Source organism: Salvelinus namaycush, chromosome 39 (assembly GCF_016432855.1).
Source record: "Salvelinus namaycush isolate Seneca chromosome 39, SaNama_1.0, whole genome shotgun sequence".
Classification (NCBI taxonomy): domain Eukaryota; kingdom Metazoa; phylum Chordata; class Actinopteri; order Salmoniformes; family Salmonidae; genus Salvelinus; species Salvelinus namaycush.
In genome coordinates, this window is record NC_052345.1 from 15,913,003 (window position 1) to 15,930,572 (window position 17,570).

Here is a 17,570-nt window from a genome sequence, read left to right on the forward strand (position 1 = left end):
GGCAGTATAATAATCCAATGTGATTGCTGCTTTGGAACAGAGGGCGGTTTGTTCGAATTTTCAACCACTCAGAGCACTTCAACCATGCGCGAGGTCAAAGAGTAACCTTACGTAGCAGGCGTAAAAAGACGTAAAGAGACGCTCAAGTAATGAGTTATTATGAAGAAGAAACATGTAGGTAACATACTTAAAAAGTGGTATTTCAGGGGGGAACGGTAGGTCATGTATAATTTAATACAATACAAATAAAATAAAAAATTGTTACACAACTTTGTCATATTTCCTAGAAATCTAACTAGCCTAATTAAACTTTTGTATACTATTTTCTCAATTTAACAAATACAGTTTCAAAATTGCTTGCAGCCATCCCATATCATTAGGAGGTTACGTAAAAGTACTTTCTTGAATTCTCAGCAGGAACAGCTTTATAATAATGACCACAAAGTCAGAATTGACTAAAGAGTTAATTGACATTGGGAGAATTGTTGGCAATTTTGTCTTTTCACTATAAAAATGTAATTTGATGAAAAGCTTTAATCTATCACCAACGGATTTGTTTAATAAGATAATGTGTGGGTATGTACAGTGTGAGGATGTGCTACCTATTTTTTGTCACTGTTCTTGTGGAACGCGGTCATCCAGCTTAGCTCAATGCTAGGCATGATTCTCCACACTTGGATATGGGTGTCACAGCAGATTCCTTCACTAAGGCCATTAGCGTAGAACAAGGGGCAGAGGGTGCGATTCAGAGGTAGTACCACCCTCCCAACATCTTAATGTTATGTCCACACCATACACGTAGGGTTCCTTTAGCCCCTCACCTGCCCCCCTCCACCACCACACCAATCCTCTCATCCTTTGAGCACCTTCTCCTTTAGCAGGTCCAATATGACCTGTCTTTCCTGGCTCTCCAGCTCGAACCTCCTCTCCCTCTCCTTCCTCTCCGCCCCCAGCCTCTCTCTCTCCAGAGTGATCTTACTCCTCTGGATCTCTAGCTCCTCCCTCCTCAGCAATAGCTCCTCCTCCCGCAATCGTTGTTCCGCCTCCGAGCGCTTCTCCAGGAAGCTGAGGATCTCTGAGTAGGTCTGGCAGCAGCATTGGCAAGGCTGCTTGGCCATGGGCGCCGCCGAGACTAGCGAGAGCTCCGCCAGGTCCTCCTGCTGCTCCTCGGGCTCTGGGGTCGTGGGGACAGGGAGGGGAGAGAATAGAGAGGGAGATAGTTGGTGATGGGGAGGATAAAGTCTCAAAAGGTCAATGTTTTTTGGTTATCATTTCTTTGGTCTGTAGTCACTCAAACATTTTTGCTGAGGAGCAAACATGTCACTGTGTGTCTCTTGAGTACCAGCACACACAGAGACAACAGGTTTTAGGCGGGGCAAGGGCAGGGCATTCTAAGCAATTACAAGGGAACCACTGGTTTGGTCACAGTAGTGCTATAATAACAGTAATCTCTTCAGGTGTGTGTCCTATTTCCTTCCTCCCTTCGGATATGATCACAGATCTAAAAGTTATTCTCTCACCGCACAGATCTAAACAGACTTGGATGGGGTTCTTACCTTTGGGTTGTCCTGTTTGTGTGGCGATAATGATGGGTTTGTCCTGCTCTGGTAGACTAGCCAGCTCTTCCAACGCTCGTTTCCTGAGTTCCTCATCCTGGTACTTACTCTCCCCGCTGGCCAGAAGACCCTTCTCTGCCTCCAGCTCCAACACCTCGTGGAGTAGGTCTTCTTTCTGGGCATACAGCCTCTCTGTCCCAAACCTGAACACATACAGACACATAAGCATGAACAGACACAGACACACAAGGTTGGGTATCAGCTTCTAATACATTCCTCCTATTAAGCGTGTGTATGTCTAATGTCAACTTCTGGCCAGTCTTGACCAACCTGCGTAGGCTGGGGAAGTCCTGCTTCTTGTAGTAGTCCAGCAGCAGCATGGTCCTCTCCCTGCAACGCCGGGCGTCCACCTCGAAACTCTCGTCCTGCAGGGCAGCAGTGATGATCTCCCCGACACGGGCCCAGATACGACCCGACTCCTTGGAACAGAACGGGTTCTGAGCAATGACCTCACGGAGCAGCAGGATGTCGTGGCGGGCGGAGAATCGCACCTGTCGCTTGCGGGGAGTGGTGGAGGGGCCGGCGAGGGAGAAACCTAGGGAAGGGGACGGAAAAAGTGAGAGGCAATATCTAAGTCGTAGACTATTGGTATAGAATCCTCAGATATGATCTTTGCCAAGAGGTCTGGACCTTAGTGCACTTATACTGTAACACTGGTTCAAGCCTCACTGATTGTTCCTCCTCAATTGCTACTTCAGAAAGTAAATAGACAATCCAGATGGTAAGGAAATAACTCGAAGTTCAACATGGGGAGCTGCAAGATAAACTACTGGGCTGAATATAAGGGGTTCACATTGGTGAATGTTTGGGAAACATAACTTGGTTGTAGTCATTTTGGAAACCGTTTCCGTTTAAGAAGGAAACGTAAAGAAAAACGGGTGAGACCCTATTTGAATTTGTCCAAGAGAAACTCTCGTTTGCGTTTTCCGTTTGAAGTAAACGGTTTTGCAACAGGGCGAAACGATTTGTAACAGATTAAGCTAATGATTACAACCCTGGCAAAGTATTTAATCATAAACGTAATTTAACTGTGAACGGCCTGAAGGTTATTTGTTGTCGATTGGGGATCAGCTGTCATACAAAGCAAAGCCGATATTATCACTTTCACTGTCAAAGCAACAGCCGAAGCCCCCTATTTGCCTGGTGATGTAGGCTAGTTGCTAAAACGCTTTGCCATTCCAGGCACAAGTGCAAGCAACACGGCACGTCTACCCATGCAGAGGCAACGCAGTTAGAAAATTAAAGTATTAAATGTTGCATTGTTTATTATGGGCCAGCGCGCGCACAGGAAAATCACACGAGCCGCATAAAAATGACAAATGCTGGTTATGGATTTATGAACAATAAAATATGTAATGTCAGACGTAGCAGTTTATGTCGGGCTCACCACCGTTATTTGCCATCTCCACCACACGTTCCATATCTGCATGTATCCGGGATCAGCTGATACACACAAAATGTTGAGGTCACAGTACACGTCCACTCACCAGTACAGGTTCCATTCTGACGTGTAACTCAACTTCTCTGGAAATCTGGCAAAACTGGCGAGGCGAAAATTGTGCAGGACCGCGGAGTGTCCACAAGATGGGGTCAAAGTACCGCGCGTAAAGTTTCTGGTATATTCTGACAAGTGAAGTCAATTCCATCATCACAGAGAAAAGGGGCTGGATGCTCTGTACAATCCATAATACAGAACATATTCACTTGTGGCTTTGACTTGGCATGGTAACAGGCAATCTGGAATACTGGAATTTATAGTTGACCTACATAAGATTGCTCTATTCTGCATCTGATTTATTTTTATTGACCATAAACAGTTGAACAATGCACTCACTTCAGAGTGAGTGGCACCTCAAATGTCATAATTCACTCTCCAGGTCAAGAGCTATTTACTGGAATGATGTGTTGAATAATTACATTTGAATATCATCAGTATTCAGGTGGTCTCTTACCTCCCACCTTTTGACCCCATCCACCTCGCTCACTTACACACACACGTCACTCTGCCCCCCTGCAACTCTCTCACATTTTAGTCATTTGACAGGCACTCTTAACCAGAGCGACTTACAGGAGCAATTAGGGTGAAGTGCCTTGCTCAAGGGCACATTGACCGATTTTTCACCTAGCCTGCCTGGAGATTCGAACAAGCGACCTTTCGGTTACTGGCCAAACGCAAGGCACTTATCTTGTCACGGTGACTTGGCGCTAATGAAATCTACTGAGGTATTGGACAGGCTTAATGTGCTGTGTACAACACATCACCATAATAGTTATGCAATAGTCATTATAATGGTCTCTCCCCCATCAGACCAGAGTAGGCGCACTCCTAAAAACACACATCTAGTCTGTGTCCTAAATGGCACCCTATTCCCTATATATAGTGCACTATTTTTTACCAGTGCCCATAGGACTCTGGAACATGGAACACGTACAGAATGGAACACGTACACAATCCATGTCTCAATTGTCTCAAGGCTTAAAAATCCTTCTTTAACCCGTCTCCTCCCCTTCATTTACACCAGGGGTTTCCAACAGGTTGATTGCGAGCTGCCAGTAGCTCATAGCCCGTAAGCTACCAGTAGATCGTAGCCCGTAAGCTACCAGTAGCTCGTAGCCCGTAAGCTCCCGGTAGCCCGTAAGCTACCAGTAGCTTGTAGCCCGTAAGCTACCAGTAGCTTGTAGCCCGTAAGCTACCAGTAGCTCGTAGCCCACCTATGAGTAGCTCGCCAAACAATTCTGAAAGTACATGCACATGTGCCCTTGTGGGTTGACAGAAATACTTTCCCCCGAAACCTTCTCAATTAATTAAGGATCGGACCCTTTTTTTCAATTATCGCCTAAAATGACATACCCAAATCTAACTGCCGGTAGCTCAAGACCTGAAGCAAGGATATGCATATTCTTGATACCATTTGAAAGGAAACACTTTGAAGTTTGTGGAAATGTGAAATTAATGTAGGAAAATATAACACATTAGATCTGGTAAAAGATAATACAAAGAAAAAAACATGCATATTTATATATATTTTTTTTCATCATCTTTGAAATGCAAGAGAAAGGCCAATATATGACTTAGGAATATAGGCGAAATTTACATTTTGGCCACTAGATGTCAGCAGTATATGTGCAAAGTTTTAGACTGATCCAATTAACCATTGCATTTCTGTTCAAAATGTTGTATTAAGACTGCCCAAATGTGCCTAATTTGTTTATTAATACATTTTCAAGTTCATAACTGTGCACTCTCCTCAAACAATAGCATGGTATTCTTTCACTGTAATAGCTACTGTAAATTGGACAGTGCAGTTAGATTAACAAGAATTTAAGCTTTCTGCCAATATCAGATTTGTCTATGTCCTGGGAAATGTTCTTGTTACTTACACCTCATGCTACTCACATTAGCCTACGTTAGCTCAACTGTCCCGTGGGAGGGGGTGACCGATCCTTAGAGGTTAAATGTTATCTGCAAAGTAGGCTTACCTGGCAGAACTATATACTTTATATCTACAATTCGTTATTTGCTAACTTTGCCATGAAATGAGCTGCTGCAGTACAGAACCGTTGCTAGACCAGCACATTAGATGACACATTCATCACTAAATGTGTTAGTGTTCGTCCAGACCAATTGGTTTTCCTTCTGATGTGATTTAAGCATTGACATGGACTCAGAACATCCAACTTCGTTGTTTCTCTATTAACAATTGTAATTTTAAGGGGGGAAAAACAAAATCTAAATCCAGGAAAAATAAAACTGAGAACCATATTTGGGAGAAGATAAAACATAATTCGTAAAAGAAATCACACATTTTATAGGGCCCCCTTTGGAGTTGTTTATTAACCATTATTTTATCAGGTATATTGACAGAAAGGACCCGGGGAAGAGTTGCAGGGAGGAGAAGAGAAGAAGGAGGAGCAAGCAAAAAAGAATTGGAAAGCCAAAAAATGTGTAGCTCGCGATATGTTTAATTGTTTAAGCTAGAAAAGGTTGGAGACATCTGATCTACACTGATTGACGTGGATTTAACAGGTGACATCAATAAGGGATCATAGCTTTCACCTGGATTCACCTGGTCAGTCTTTGTCATGGAATGAGCATCCGTTCCTAATGTTTCTTACACTCAGTGTACATGTTGTTTACTTACAGCAAGGTCTGAGATGGAGAGGCGATAATATGAATACTATCATACACTATCATCTTAGATGCTAACTTGGCCCCAAGCTACATTTACACAGTACAAATGCTTTATACATGTATGAGTAGTCTGTGACTCGGTCTTCATAATCTAGTGAGATTTTGAACAAACCTTTGCCAATTTGCAAAATCCTTTGTGTTTCAGTAGATGTTAATGGCCAATAACTTTATATTCCCACAGCAGAAATTCTTTATACTCATACTATGCTATGAACAGTGTATACTGTATGTATATGAGCAGGGGGTCATTTAATTATGTCCATATAGGTTTTAGTATTTGACTTAGTATTTGCATACCCTAAGGCTGCGTTTACACAGCCAGCCTAATTCTGATCTTTAAGACCAATCAGATCAGAGCTATTGCTAATAATTGGGCAAAAGATCAGAATTGGGGTGACTGTGTAAACGCAGCTTAAGTGACACGTGGAACGTCTGACAGACATTAGTGTGCAATTCAGTTTAGTGTTGACGGGTGCCACACTGTACAGAAATCTGTCATCTTTCAAATGCTGTGACAGCTCGGTCTCAACGGCAGGCAGGCTTTTTCTATAGCCTCCATGGCACAATAAAACTGTCACCGTAACCTCCTTCTCTTCGCCCCTTCTCTTGGCGAGCCACTGAGCGAATGTCAAATGTGGCATTTTCAATATCTTCAACACAGATTGACCCCTTCAGTAGCAGCTTTCTTCAATCTTCTTGTGTTGGTCTGTCTGCACTGCACAAATCACAGGGTCATTTCAAACCAGACGATCCCAGACTTTGGTTGAGTTTACTTTTGAATGGTTTCATCAAGATGTTTTATGAATCATACGTCCAATACAATTCAATTTGAGATGTAAATACTCTATGACAGACAATGTCATTCATATTTTAGACTTTGTTCTTGGCCTCCATTATTTATTTCATACCTTTCTCAATAGCCTGAACGCAAATGGTAACTTCTCTTTTTTACTCTCTCTCTTCGATCTCCTTTACCTGTCAAACTGTCAGGCACAATGTCCTGTGAGAGTCTGTGGAAAGACAGAGGCTTCCTATAGCTTTTTCTGTCACAGTTTATACAAGCTCTCTCATGAGACGACACAGAACCCCCACCACGCGCGCACATGCACGCACACACTCTTTCTCTCTTTCTCCATGTCTTTGTTTCTTTCCTTCTCTGGTAAGGGAGCTGTCTTCTCTCTGAACTTCTGTGTTTGTCAGGACCTGATGGAATGGCGGAGGGAGGGGGTAGAATAGAGAGCATCCAGGATCTCTGTATTGTCCTCCCGCCTCCCTCTCACACACTCTCCTATCTCTCCCCTTTCTTTAATTTTGTCTACCTAATGTGCGCACACATGCAAACACACACACACACACACACACACACACACACACACACACACACACACACACACACACACACACACACACACACACACACACACACACACGCATGCGCGTGCACACTTGTTTGTCTGCCTGTCTCTCTGTGCCCTCCCAGGGATGGAGACAGCGGAATCGCTCTATAAACAGTTGTGAGGAGTGTGTGCGTGTGTATGTGTGTGCACGCGCGTGCATGTGTGTGCATACATGTGTGTGTGTGTGCGTGCGTGCGTGTGTTTGCGTGTCTGCGCACATTAGGTAGACAAAATGAAAGCAAGAGAGAGAGAGAGAGAAAGAGAGGGGGAAGGAGGGAGAGATAGGAGAGTGTGTGAGAGGGAGGCGGGAGGACAATACAGAGATCCTAGATGCTATCTATTCTACCCCCTCTCTTTTCTCTCCACCTCTCTCTCCCACTCCCGCCGTCATTCCATCAGGTCCTCACAAACACAGAAGTTCAGAGAGAAGACAGCTCCCGTACCAGAGAAGGAAAGAAACAAAGAAACGGAGGAAGAGAGAAAGAGTGAGGGGAATAAAAAAAGAAGTGGTATTAACAGTGGAGGACAAGTTTTGGAGGAGAGGAGAGCAAAGGGAGAGAGGGGTGGTTTGGGTGGGGGGTGGGTAGCGTACAAGGCTGCTCCGTCTGTCTCCTCCATCCCTCCGTCTCCGTCGCCGTGGGTTCACAGCTCTCCCTCCCCCCCTCCCTCGCTCCCTACCTCCCCCGCTCGCTGCTGGCGGGAGCCTCCGAGCTGCTGCGGCGGAGGTCGTCTCGGATGGAGTCGCCGAGAGACGTAGGAGGAGAGACGATGGAGCGTGGGGAGCGGCCGGAGCGGGCCGAGCCGCTGACCGATGCCGAGCGGGAGATCATCCAGAACACCTGGGTACACGTCTACGAGAACTGCGAGGACGTGGGCGTGTCGGTCCTCATAAGGTATGTGGTCAGGTGGGGGGGTCCTCATAGTGGTGGGGCTGTTGGTCTCCATAATGGTGGGGCTGTTGGTCTCCATAGTGGTGGGGCTGTTGGTCTCCATAGTGGTGGGGCTGTTGGTCTCCATAATGGTGTGACTGTTGGTCTCCATAGTGATGGGGCTGGAGGTCTCCATAGTGATGGGGCTGGAGGTCCTCCTAAGGCACATATAGGGCTGATGGTCCTCATTGAGTATGTGGGGCTTAGAGTCCTCATAGTGTTGAGGCTGGTGGTCCCCATAAGGTACGTGGAGTATCAGGGGGTCCTCATAAGGTTTGTGTAGCTGGTGGGTCCGGATGGTAATGGGGGGGGGGGGGGGGGTCTGCAATTTTAGTGTACAATTAAAAAAGTACGTTCTCATGTACAGCATCTCATCAGGCATAGAAAAGTTTGGGCAAAAAAGTTGTGAGTGGAGGGTACATGGAGGGGTTAATGGGGACTACACTCGACCAACATATAGACACAGGTTTCCACTGATGTTTACTGCAGCTGAGCACCGCTGGATGTGTGTTTTCCATAGATTTGTGCAGATTGGAGGGGGCTCATGCATTTCTATGAAAGCCCACAGCAGGCTCTGGAAAAGGCAGGGAGATTGAGTCCCCACTGCACAGACCACACACACACACATATAGACTATTCTGCTCTCATTCACTCACTTCTGTCCTCATTAAAAAGCTATTTCTCAGAAGCCCTCTTCATTCTACAGACTATTTTTGTAAGACACTACAATTGAGAGAGAGCACATGTTTCTGCTTAAATGTCCCCCTGTCTGAGGCAGACATTCCTATTCTAGCTGTTCGGTTGGTGCTTTACACCTATCTGACATATTTTACCTGTCACATTTTCACTCTAAAACTGAACCAGCAGTTTAGCAGGTACCTTTCTGTGGCACCTTGATGACTGCTTATTGTTCTTTGATTATTGGAATTATAATATTACACGTTGTCTGTCACTTTGTTTGTATGTGTGTGTTGGTCTTAATGCTGAGGCTATGCATCTGAATAAAGAGTCGCTGTCTGATTGAGCTGGGATGCGTTTGACTTTTGTCCCAGTGTTGTCTCAGTGTTGTCTCAGTGTTGTCCCACTGTTGTCTCAGTGTTGTCTCAGTGTTGTCTCAGTGTTGTCCCAGTGTTGTCCCAGTGTTGTCCCAGTGTTGTCCCAGTGTTGTCTCAGTGTTGTCTCAGTGTTCCACATGGAACACCGAGAGGGCTCGTTAAAACGGACAGCGGGGCGTCGCTAAGGCAGTGATGTGCTCTGATTTTGAGTCGGAGCGACAAGATAGTCCCTTAGGGAAAGCTCTGAGGGCAGAGAGTGTGTAGAGTTGTCTCTCTGTGTGTGTGTGTGTGTGTGTGTGTGTGTGTGTGTGTGTGTGTGTGTGTGTGTGTGTGTGTGTGTGTGTGTGTGTGTGTGTGTGTGTGTGTGTGTGTGTGTGTGTGTGTGTGTGTGTGTGTGCGTGTGTCGTTCTTATCTGTGGGTAACAGCAACAAGCTTTGGCACTTCACTGTCTCTCTCGACTCTCCCTCTCGGTCTCTCTCTCATTCTCCATATCTGTTCCTCTCTCTCCCTCACTTTCTTTCTCACTATCCGTCTCCCTCCTATTCTCTCTCGCTTTCCTCAGTCTCCCTCCCATTCTCTATTCCTTATGTCTCTTTCTTTCTGTCTATCTTTCATTTCTCTCTGTCCCTTGACAACAAGATCACAGGATCTCTTGACATGCCCAGGCTTGAATGCTCTGCTGGGTCTGATGATCCTACTGAGTGCAAAGCCGCACCTACAGTACCAGTTAAAAGTTTGGACACACCTACTAAGTGTTTTTCTTTATTTTGATTGTTTTCTACATTGTAGAATAATAGTGAAGACATCACAACTATGAAATAACACACATGGAATCATGTAGTAACCAAAAAAGTGTTAAACAAATCAAAATATATTTTATATTGAGATTCTTCAAAGTAGCCACCATTTGCCTTGATGACACCTTTGCACACTCTTGGCATTCTCTCAACCAGCTTCATGAGGTAGTCACCTGGAATGCATTTCAATTAACAGGTGTGCCTTGTTAAAAGTTAATTTGTGGAATTTCTTTCCTTAATGCATTTGAGCCAATCAGTTGTGTTGTGACTAGGTAGGGGTGGTATACAGAAGTTGGCCCTATTTGGTAAAAGACCAAGTTCATATTATGGCAAGAACACATCAAATAAGCAAAGAGAAACGACAGTCCATGATTACTTTAAGACCTGAAGGTCAGTCAATACGGAACATTTCAAGAACTTTTATTGCAAAAACCATCAAGCGCTATGATGAAACTGGCTCTCATGAGGACCGCCACAGGAAAGAAAAACCCAGAGTTACTTCTGCTGCAGAGGATAAGTTCATTAGAGTTACCAGCCTCAGAAATTGCATCCCAAATAAATGCTTCACAGAGTTCAAGTAACAGACACATCTCAACATTAGCTGTTCAGAGGAGACTGCCTGAATCAGGCCTTCATGGTCGAATTGCTGCAAAAGAAACTGTACTAAAGGACACCAACAAGAAGAATATACTTGCTTGGGCTAAGAAAAACGAGAAATCTGTCCTTTGGCCTGATGAGTCCAAATTTTAGATTTCTGGTTCCAACCGCTGTGTCTTTGTGAAACGCAGAGTAGGTGAACGATGATCTCCGCATGTGTGGTTCCCACCGTAAAGCATGGAGGAGGAGGTGTGATGGTGTGGGGGGTGCTTTGCTGGTGACACTCTCAGTGATTTATTTAAAATTCTGTGTGATCCCGCTCTCCATAGCCGACGTGAGTAAGACCTTTAAACAGGTCAACATAAACACGGCTGCTGGGCCAGACGGATTACCAGGACGTGTGCTGGTAGTTGGTGCTGACCAACTGGCAGGTGTCTTCACTGACATTTTCAACATGTCACTGATTGAGCCTGTAATACCAACATGTTTCAAGCAGACCACCATAGTCCCTGTGCCCAAGAACACAAAGGCAACCTTACTAAATGACTACAGGCCCGTAGCACTCATGTCCGTAGCCATGAAGTGCTTTGAAAGGCTGGTAATGGATCACATCAACACCATTATCCCAGAAACCCTAGACCCACTCCAATTTGCATACCGCCCAAACAGATCCACAGATGCCCTTTCCCACCTGGACAAAAGGAACACTTATGTGAGAATGCTATTCATTGACTACAGCTCAGCGTTCAACACCATAGTACCCTCAAAGCTCATCACTAAGCTAAGGATCCTGGGACTAAACACCTCCCTCTGCAACTGGATCCTGGACTTCCTGACGGGCCGCCCCCAGGTGGTGAGGGTAGGTAGCAACACATCTGCCACGCTGATCCTCAACACTGGAGCTCCCCAGGGGTGCGTGTTCAGTCCCCTCCCGTACTCCCTGTTCACCAACGAGTGCACGGCCAGGCATGACTCCAACACCATCATTAAGTTTGCAGACGACACAACAGTGGTAGGCCTGATCACCGACAATGACGAGACAGCCTATAGGGAGGAGGTCAGAAACCTGGCCGGGTGGTGCCAGAATAACAACCTATCCCTCAACGTAACCAAGACTAAGGAGATGATTGTGGACTACAGGAAAAGGAGGACCGAGCACACCCCCATTCTCATCGACGGGGCTGTAGTGGAGCAGGTTGAGAGCTTCAAGTTCCTTGGTGTCCACATCAACAACAAACTAAATCAAATCAAATCAAATGTATTTATATAGCCCTTCGTACATCAGCTGATATCTCAAAGTGCTGTACAGGAACCCAGCCTAAAACCCCAAACAGCAAGCAATGCAGGTGTAGAAGCAACTAGAATGGTCCAAACACACCAAGACAGTTGTGAAGAGGGCATGACATAGCCTATTCTCCCTCAGGAAACTAAAAAGATTTGGCATGGGTCCTGAGATCCTCAAAAGGTTCTACAGCTGCAACATCGAGAGCATCCTGACTGTTGCATCACTGCCTGGTACGGCAATTGCTCGGCCTCTGACCGCAAGGCACTACAGAGGGTAGTGCGTACGGCCCAGGACATCAGTGGGGCTAAGCTGCCTGCCATCCAGGACCTCTACACCAGGCAGTGTCAGAGGAAGGCCCTAAAAATTGTCAAAGACCCCAGCCACCCCAGTCATAGACTGTTCTCTCTACTACTGCATGGCAATCGGTACCGGAATGCCAAGTTTAGGACCAAAAGTCTTCTTAACAGTTTTTATTCCCAAGCCAGAAGACTCCTGAACAGGTAATCAAATGGCTACCCGGACTATTTGCATTGTGTGCCCCCCCCCAACCCCTCTTTTTACACTGCTGCTACTCTCTGTTTATCATATATGCATAGTCACTTTAACTATACATTCATGTACATACTACCTCAATTGGGCCGACCAACCAGTGCTCCCGCACATTGGCTAACTGGGCTATCTGCATTGTGTCCCGCCACCCACCACCCGCCAACCCCTCTTTTACGCTACTGCTACTCTCTGTTCATCATATATGCATAGTCACTTTAACCATAAATACATGTACATACTACCTCAATCAGCCTGACTAACCGGTGTCTGTATGTAGACTTGCTACTTTTATAGCCTCGCTACTGTATATAGCCTCGCTGTCACTGTCTTTTTACTGTTGTTTTATTTCTTTACTTACCTATTGTTCACCTAATAATTTTTTTTGCACTATTGGTTAGAGCCTGTAAGTAAGCATTTCACTGTAAGGTCTACACCTGTTGTATTCGGCGCACGTGACAAATACGATTTGATTTGAAAATTCAAGGCACACTTAATCAGCATAGCTACCACAGCATTCTGCAGCAATACGCCATCCCATCTGGTTTGCGCTTAGTGGGACTATCATTTGTTTTTCAACTGGACAATGACCCAACACACCTCAAGGCTGTGTAAGGGCTATTTGACCAAGACGGAGAGTTATGGAGTCCTGCATCAGATGACCTGGCCTCCATAATCACCCGACCTCAACCAATTGAGATGGTTTGGGATGAGTTGGACCACAGAGTGAAAGAAAAGCGCTCAGCATATGTGGGAGCTCCTTCAAGACTGTTGGAAAAGCATTCCAGGTGAAACTGGTTGAGAGAATGCCAAGAGTGTGCAAAGCTGTCATCAAGGCAAAGGGTGGCTACTTTGAAGAATCTAAAATCAAAAATATATTTTGATTTATTTAACACTTTTTTTGGTTACTACATGATTCCATATGTGTTATTTCATAGTTCTGATGTCTTCACTATTATTCTACAATGTAGAAAATAGTACAAATAAAGAAAAACCCTTGAATGAGTGGGTGTGTCCAGACTTTTGACTGGTACTGTATGTCACACTCCCTAACATCCCTCCGATTCAGGGAAACGGAGACATCACTGTACCCACTAATTGGCCTGCTCCTATTAACAAGCAGATGGCCCGAGTAAGCAGGTCATCTGTGTGGAATGGATAATGGTCTAATAGCTATCCTGAAAGCACATTGAAGAGTGGATGGATACTGGGTCAAAGCCTTCCACGGTTCGGTTGACTTCCATGGTTCGCCATGTGAATGCTTAGCTATTTGCATTTTTATCCTTCTGCTTGGATGGTTGGAAAGAATGGACAGTGACAATAGCCTGGGCTAATGTCATCATCAATGCGCACAAATGCAATTTCACCCGTGAGGAGACCACCTCCGGCCATCTTGAGTACAGTAAAAAATGGCAGCTCAATGAAATCACCAAACATCGAACAATAGTATTAGGCTGTGACTGGATGCTTCTGATACTAGCATGATGGATATGGAGTTCTCCAAAGTGGTCCATCTTGAGGACCGAGGAGTCGAGACTTGATTTGATTTCATATAGTGCTTTGAATGACCATAAAGGGAAACCACCTCTCTGTGTCTGATGCTCGCTCAAGTTAGTCAAGGTTGTTTTTCTCAGTCCTCGAAAGCGTGTTGCCTTCCCGAAAAGAACCCTTCAAGACTAATTAGAATGTGACCAACAAGCCACTAATGGTGCTGCTTTGATGACTTCATTTAAATGCAGCGACAGGTTGGGGGAATTCAGTGTGAGAGCATCTCTGACACTCCAGACACTCCACTCTCACTCTCTGGTTCTGGTTGTGTTAGGCTTTCAGGGCAAATGTTTTAACAGTCTTGCATTAATGAGATACGAGATGTAGAAATATACATGCAGATATAAAAGTGAATATACACTGTTTGTATATTTAACAGTATATTGCACAGTACTCTTAAACCTATAAAAGGGGGCCCTGAAGAGGATTGGCAAGGTATACGAAAAAAGTCCTTCATTTCTGACTTCTAAGAGAAAAAGTCCTTTCCTCACAAAGCTCTAAGGGACTTTCATGTTTATCTGCAAGGAACAACAAGCAAGTGTCCCTTGTTGTTTCAAAGACAAAGTGAAGCAGCGACAGCTGGGAGAGCTTGGCTTGGGGACAGCTACAGGCAAGCAGGCGCCTCTTTAGCATAGCGTAGCTTGTCACAGGATCTGCGGGGATGCAGTGTAGTGTAGCGCTGCTGCCAGGGGCCAAACCTAACCAACGCTGAATAACTAAACCCTCGTACCCATTCAGCCGCACTAGTGTAAAGCACTTACATGAGTCAAATTGGGTCAGGGGTGAAACAAGACGAGAGTGTATGTGTGTATGTGTGTTCCAAGTGTTCGTTTGTTTACATTGAAATCATGCTGTGCTTTCACCAGAAAGGGTGAGAACAGAGACAAAAATCTAAAAATATCCCCCGTATATCTCCTTGTACGCTTGCGGAAACCTCATTATAGTCTTATCGTCAAAAATGCACAGCCGCTAATTGAGGTGGCCTGATGTGGTCAGTCTTGGCGGTGGTGATGTACAAACTGTAGACCTCAATCAAAACAAAGCCGGGCCATTCCCATTCTCTCAGCTTACCTCTCATAGGGTGCTTGGAGAATGGGCTTTACTGTGTGGCCCTAAAATAACTTGCAGTTCAAACTAGTCCATAGACGACACACACATCAGTCATAACACCTTCTGTGTGAAGTCCAGTAATCCTCAGAGAGGTGCTCTTCCTTTTGAACTTCCATTCTTTTCCGTTCAGGACAATTGTGTCGTTCTGCAGGATATACCGTATCTGTGACTAGGGAGGGAAGGTCTTGACAAAAGCACTTGAGGACATGCCAGGCTCACATAGAGGCTGGTATCTACTGTCACTTTTGTGGATGACAAAGCAGTCACAGGACATAGAGTTTTTTTGCATCCTTTATCGCTGTGTATTGCAGGTTTTGTTCTGTGGCTCATAATCAATGCCAAAGCATTTAGGCAGAGGAAACCTCCTACGCACAGTCACCGCGGGTGAAATGCTCCGAGAGGAACATCGACTGCCAACAGTCTCGCTCCTCCGGTCCACAGCAGCACCTGCCTCTAATTACACTCAAAGAAACGTAACGATCTTAACGCTCCTCGCCTCATCAGCACCACTTTACCGTTCCCGCCTGCCAATCACCCCGTGCTGCGTGTTGGTGGTGCCCCGAGCAGATTCTCCAAGGCTCCAAGCAGACACGTAGAAATCATGAGAAGTGAGCCGCACACTCCACTCGCAGGGCGTAAACACTTGAGTCGTAAGCCCAAGTCGTGACAAGTGTGAGTAAACCCAATCACCGAGATGCAGATGAGGCTATGGTAAGAGGCTGATTACAACTCGAGGCACATTGTGCATTTTGAAAACTTTGGGTAGTTTTCATTAGCTCTAGGTCACACATTACAACGAGCAATAATGTCTCCAGAATTTATTCTGTAACGCATGTGACTTTATGGCCACAGGGCATCCGTTCAATGAGTAGATTCAGAAATCTTCGAGCTTGAACACTTCGATCAAATGTTCTGAAGCGTACATATTCCCCACTCGTACCGATTTCAGTCATTTCAGTCATTTCAGTGACTTTTGCCCAGGGTCTAAACTGACATTATTCATCCCTCATTTTTACACTGACATCATTTGATTGCCTGTAGGCATGTTGATATCTTCTGGGTTGCTCTGTGTGGATTATGAGGACATTTGAATAAGAATGTTATTGTCTAATTAGAATATCAATGTCCTGGAACATTTGAAACCAGCATGGATGATATCCACATAAGTTGGGCTTGTACCATCATGGCTCGGTACTAACTCTAACCCTGACTCTTTTGTCCCCCAGTTTCTTGGACTTCCCCTGATATTGTTTGATTGCATGGTCGTTCTGTGGGTATTATGATATTATGAGTACACTAACTTCTACCCAGAGCCATAGATAAACCTTTTCACCAGAAGTTCCAGGAAAATCACAGAGTAAGAATGGTATTGCTCTTCTGTCCTCCAGGTTCTTTGTGAACTTCCCATCGGCCAAGCAGTACTTCAGCCAGTTTCAGGACATGGATGACCCAGAGGAGATGGAGCGTAGTGTCCAGCTGAGGCACCACGCCCGCCAGGTGATGGGCGCCATCAACAAGGTGGTGGAGAACCTCCACGACCCAGAAAAGGTGTCCTCTGTTCTTGCTCTGGTGGGCAAGGCGCATGCTGTCAAACACAAGGTGGAGCCTATGTACTTTAAGGTGAGGGCGTGGCTTGTCTGTGTTAATGGTCCATAATGTCCCTCTGAAAGGTTTTGAGTGGAGAGGACTGAAGTTGCGTTGCTCTGTTTCAAGTTGAGGCCAACTGGAAAGGCTTTGAGGGCGCTTTTGTTAGATGAGATTGCTCTCCTCCATTTTTTCTCTCTTTTTTCATCTAGCAATTAGTATTTTTCTTTACATCTTGCCATCCTCTTCCTCTCACCTTTCTCCTCATTGTTTATCTCACTTTCTCCCTTCCTCCATCTCTCAGATCCTGTGTGGTGTACTGCTGGAGGTGTTCTCGGAGGACTTCCCAGAATTCTTCACGGCAGAAGTGCAAATGGTGTGGACCAAACTGATGGGGGCGGTGTACTGGCATGTGACGGGCGCCTACACAGAGGTTGGCTGGGTGCAGCTCTCCAGCTCGGCAGTGTGAGGGGCGATAGCAGGGGAGATTTTTAGGGCTGAGACTGTTCATAGAATATCTTGTTGTGTTCAATTTTTGGGGGAGTCTTTCCCCTCTCCCTGCTGACTCATTGTGTGTACTTTACTGTATAGCCACTGAGGTGTTGTCTGTATAGCCCCTGAGGTGTTGTCTGTATAGCCCCTGAGGTGTTGTCTGTATAGCCCCTGAGGTGTTGTCTGTATAGCCCCAGCGGTGTTGTCTGTATAGCCCCAGAGGTGTTGTCTGTATAGCTCCTGAGGTGTTTTCTATATAGCCCCTGCGGTGTTGTCTGTATAGCCCCTGAGGTGTTGTCTGTATAGCCCCTGAGGTATTGTCTGTATAGCCCCTGGGGTGTTGTCTGTATAGCGTACAGTAAGTGAGCGTGTGTATTCTCTATGCCCTCATCCAACACTCATTGTAGTATTGTAACTCTCC

At 45.4% G+C, this 17,570-nt stretch overlaps 2 protein-coding genes across 2 annotated transcripts; one reads left to right on the forward strand and one right to left on the reverse strand.

The window, feature by feature from the left end:
- Positions 1-224: 224 nt before the first annotated feature.
- On the reverse strand, positions 225-3,037 carry LOC120032729 (trichohyalin-like). Its single transcript, XM_038978918.1, has 4 exons — positions 3,004-3,037; positions 1,887-2,151; positions 1,557-1,759; positions 225-1,174 (listed from the first exon to the last, which is right to left on the reverse strand). Exons 1-4 carry the CDS (start codon positions 3,035-3,037, stop codon positions 852-854), a joined length of 825 nt encoding a protein of 274 aa, XP_038834846.1. The 3' UTR covers positions 225-851.
- Positions 3,038-7,973: 4,936 nt separating this feature from the next.
- Positions 7,974-17,126, forward strand: LOC120033028 (cytoglobin-2-like). Its single transcript, XM_038979316.1, has 3 exons — positions 7,974-8,098; positions 16,462-16,693; positions 16,962-17,126. Exons 1-3 carry the CDS (start codon positions 7,974-7,976, stop codon positions 17,124-17,126), a joined length of 522 nt encoding a protein of 173 aa, XP_038835244.1.
- Positions 17,127-17,570: the final 444 nt, after the last annotated feature.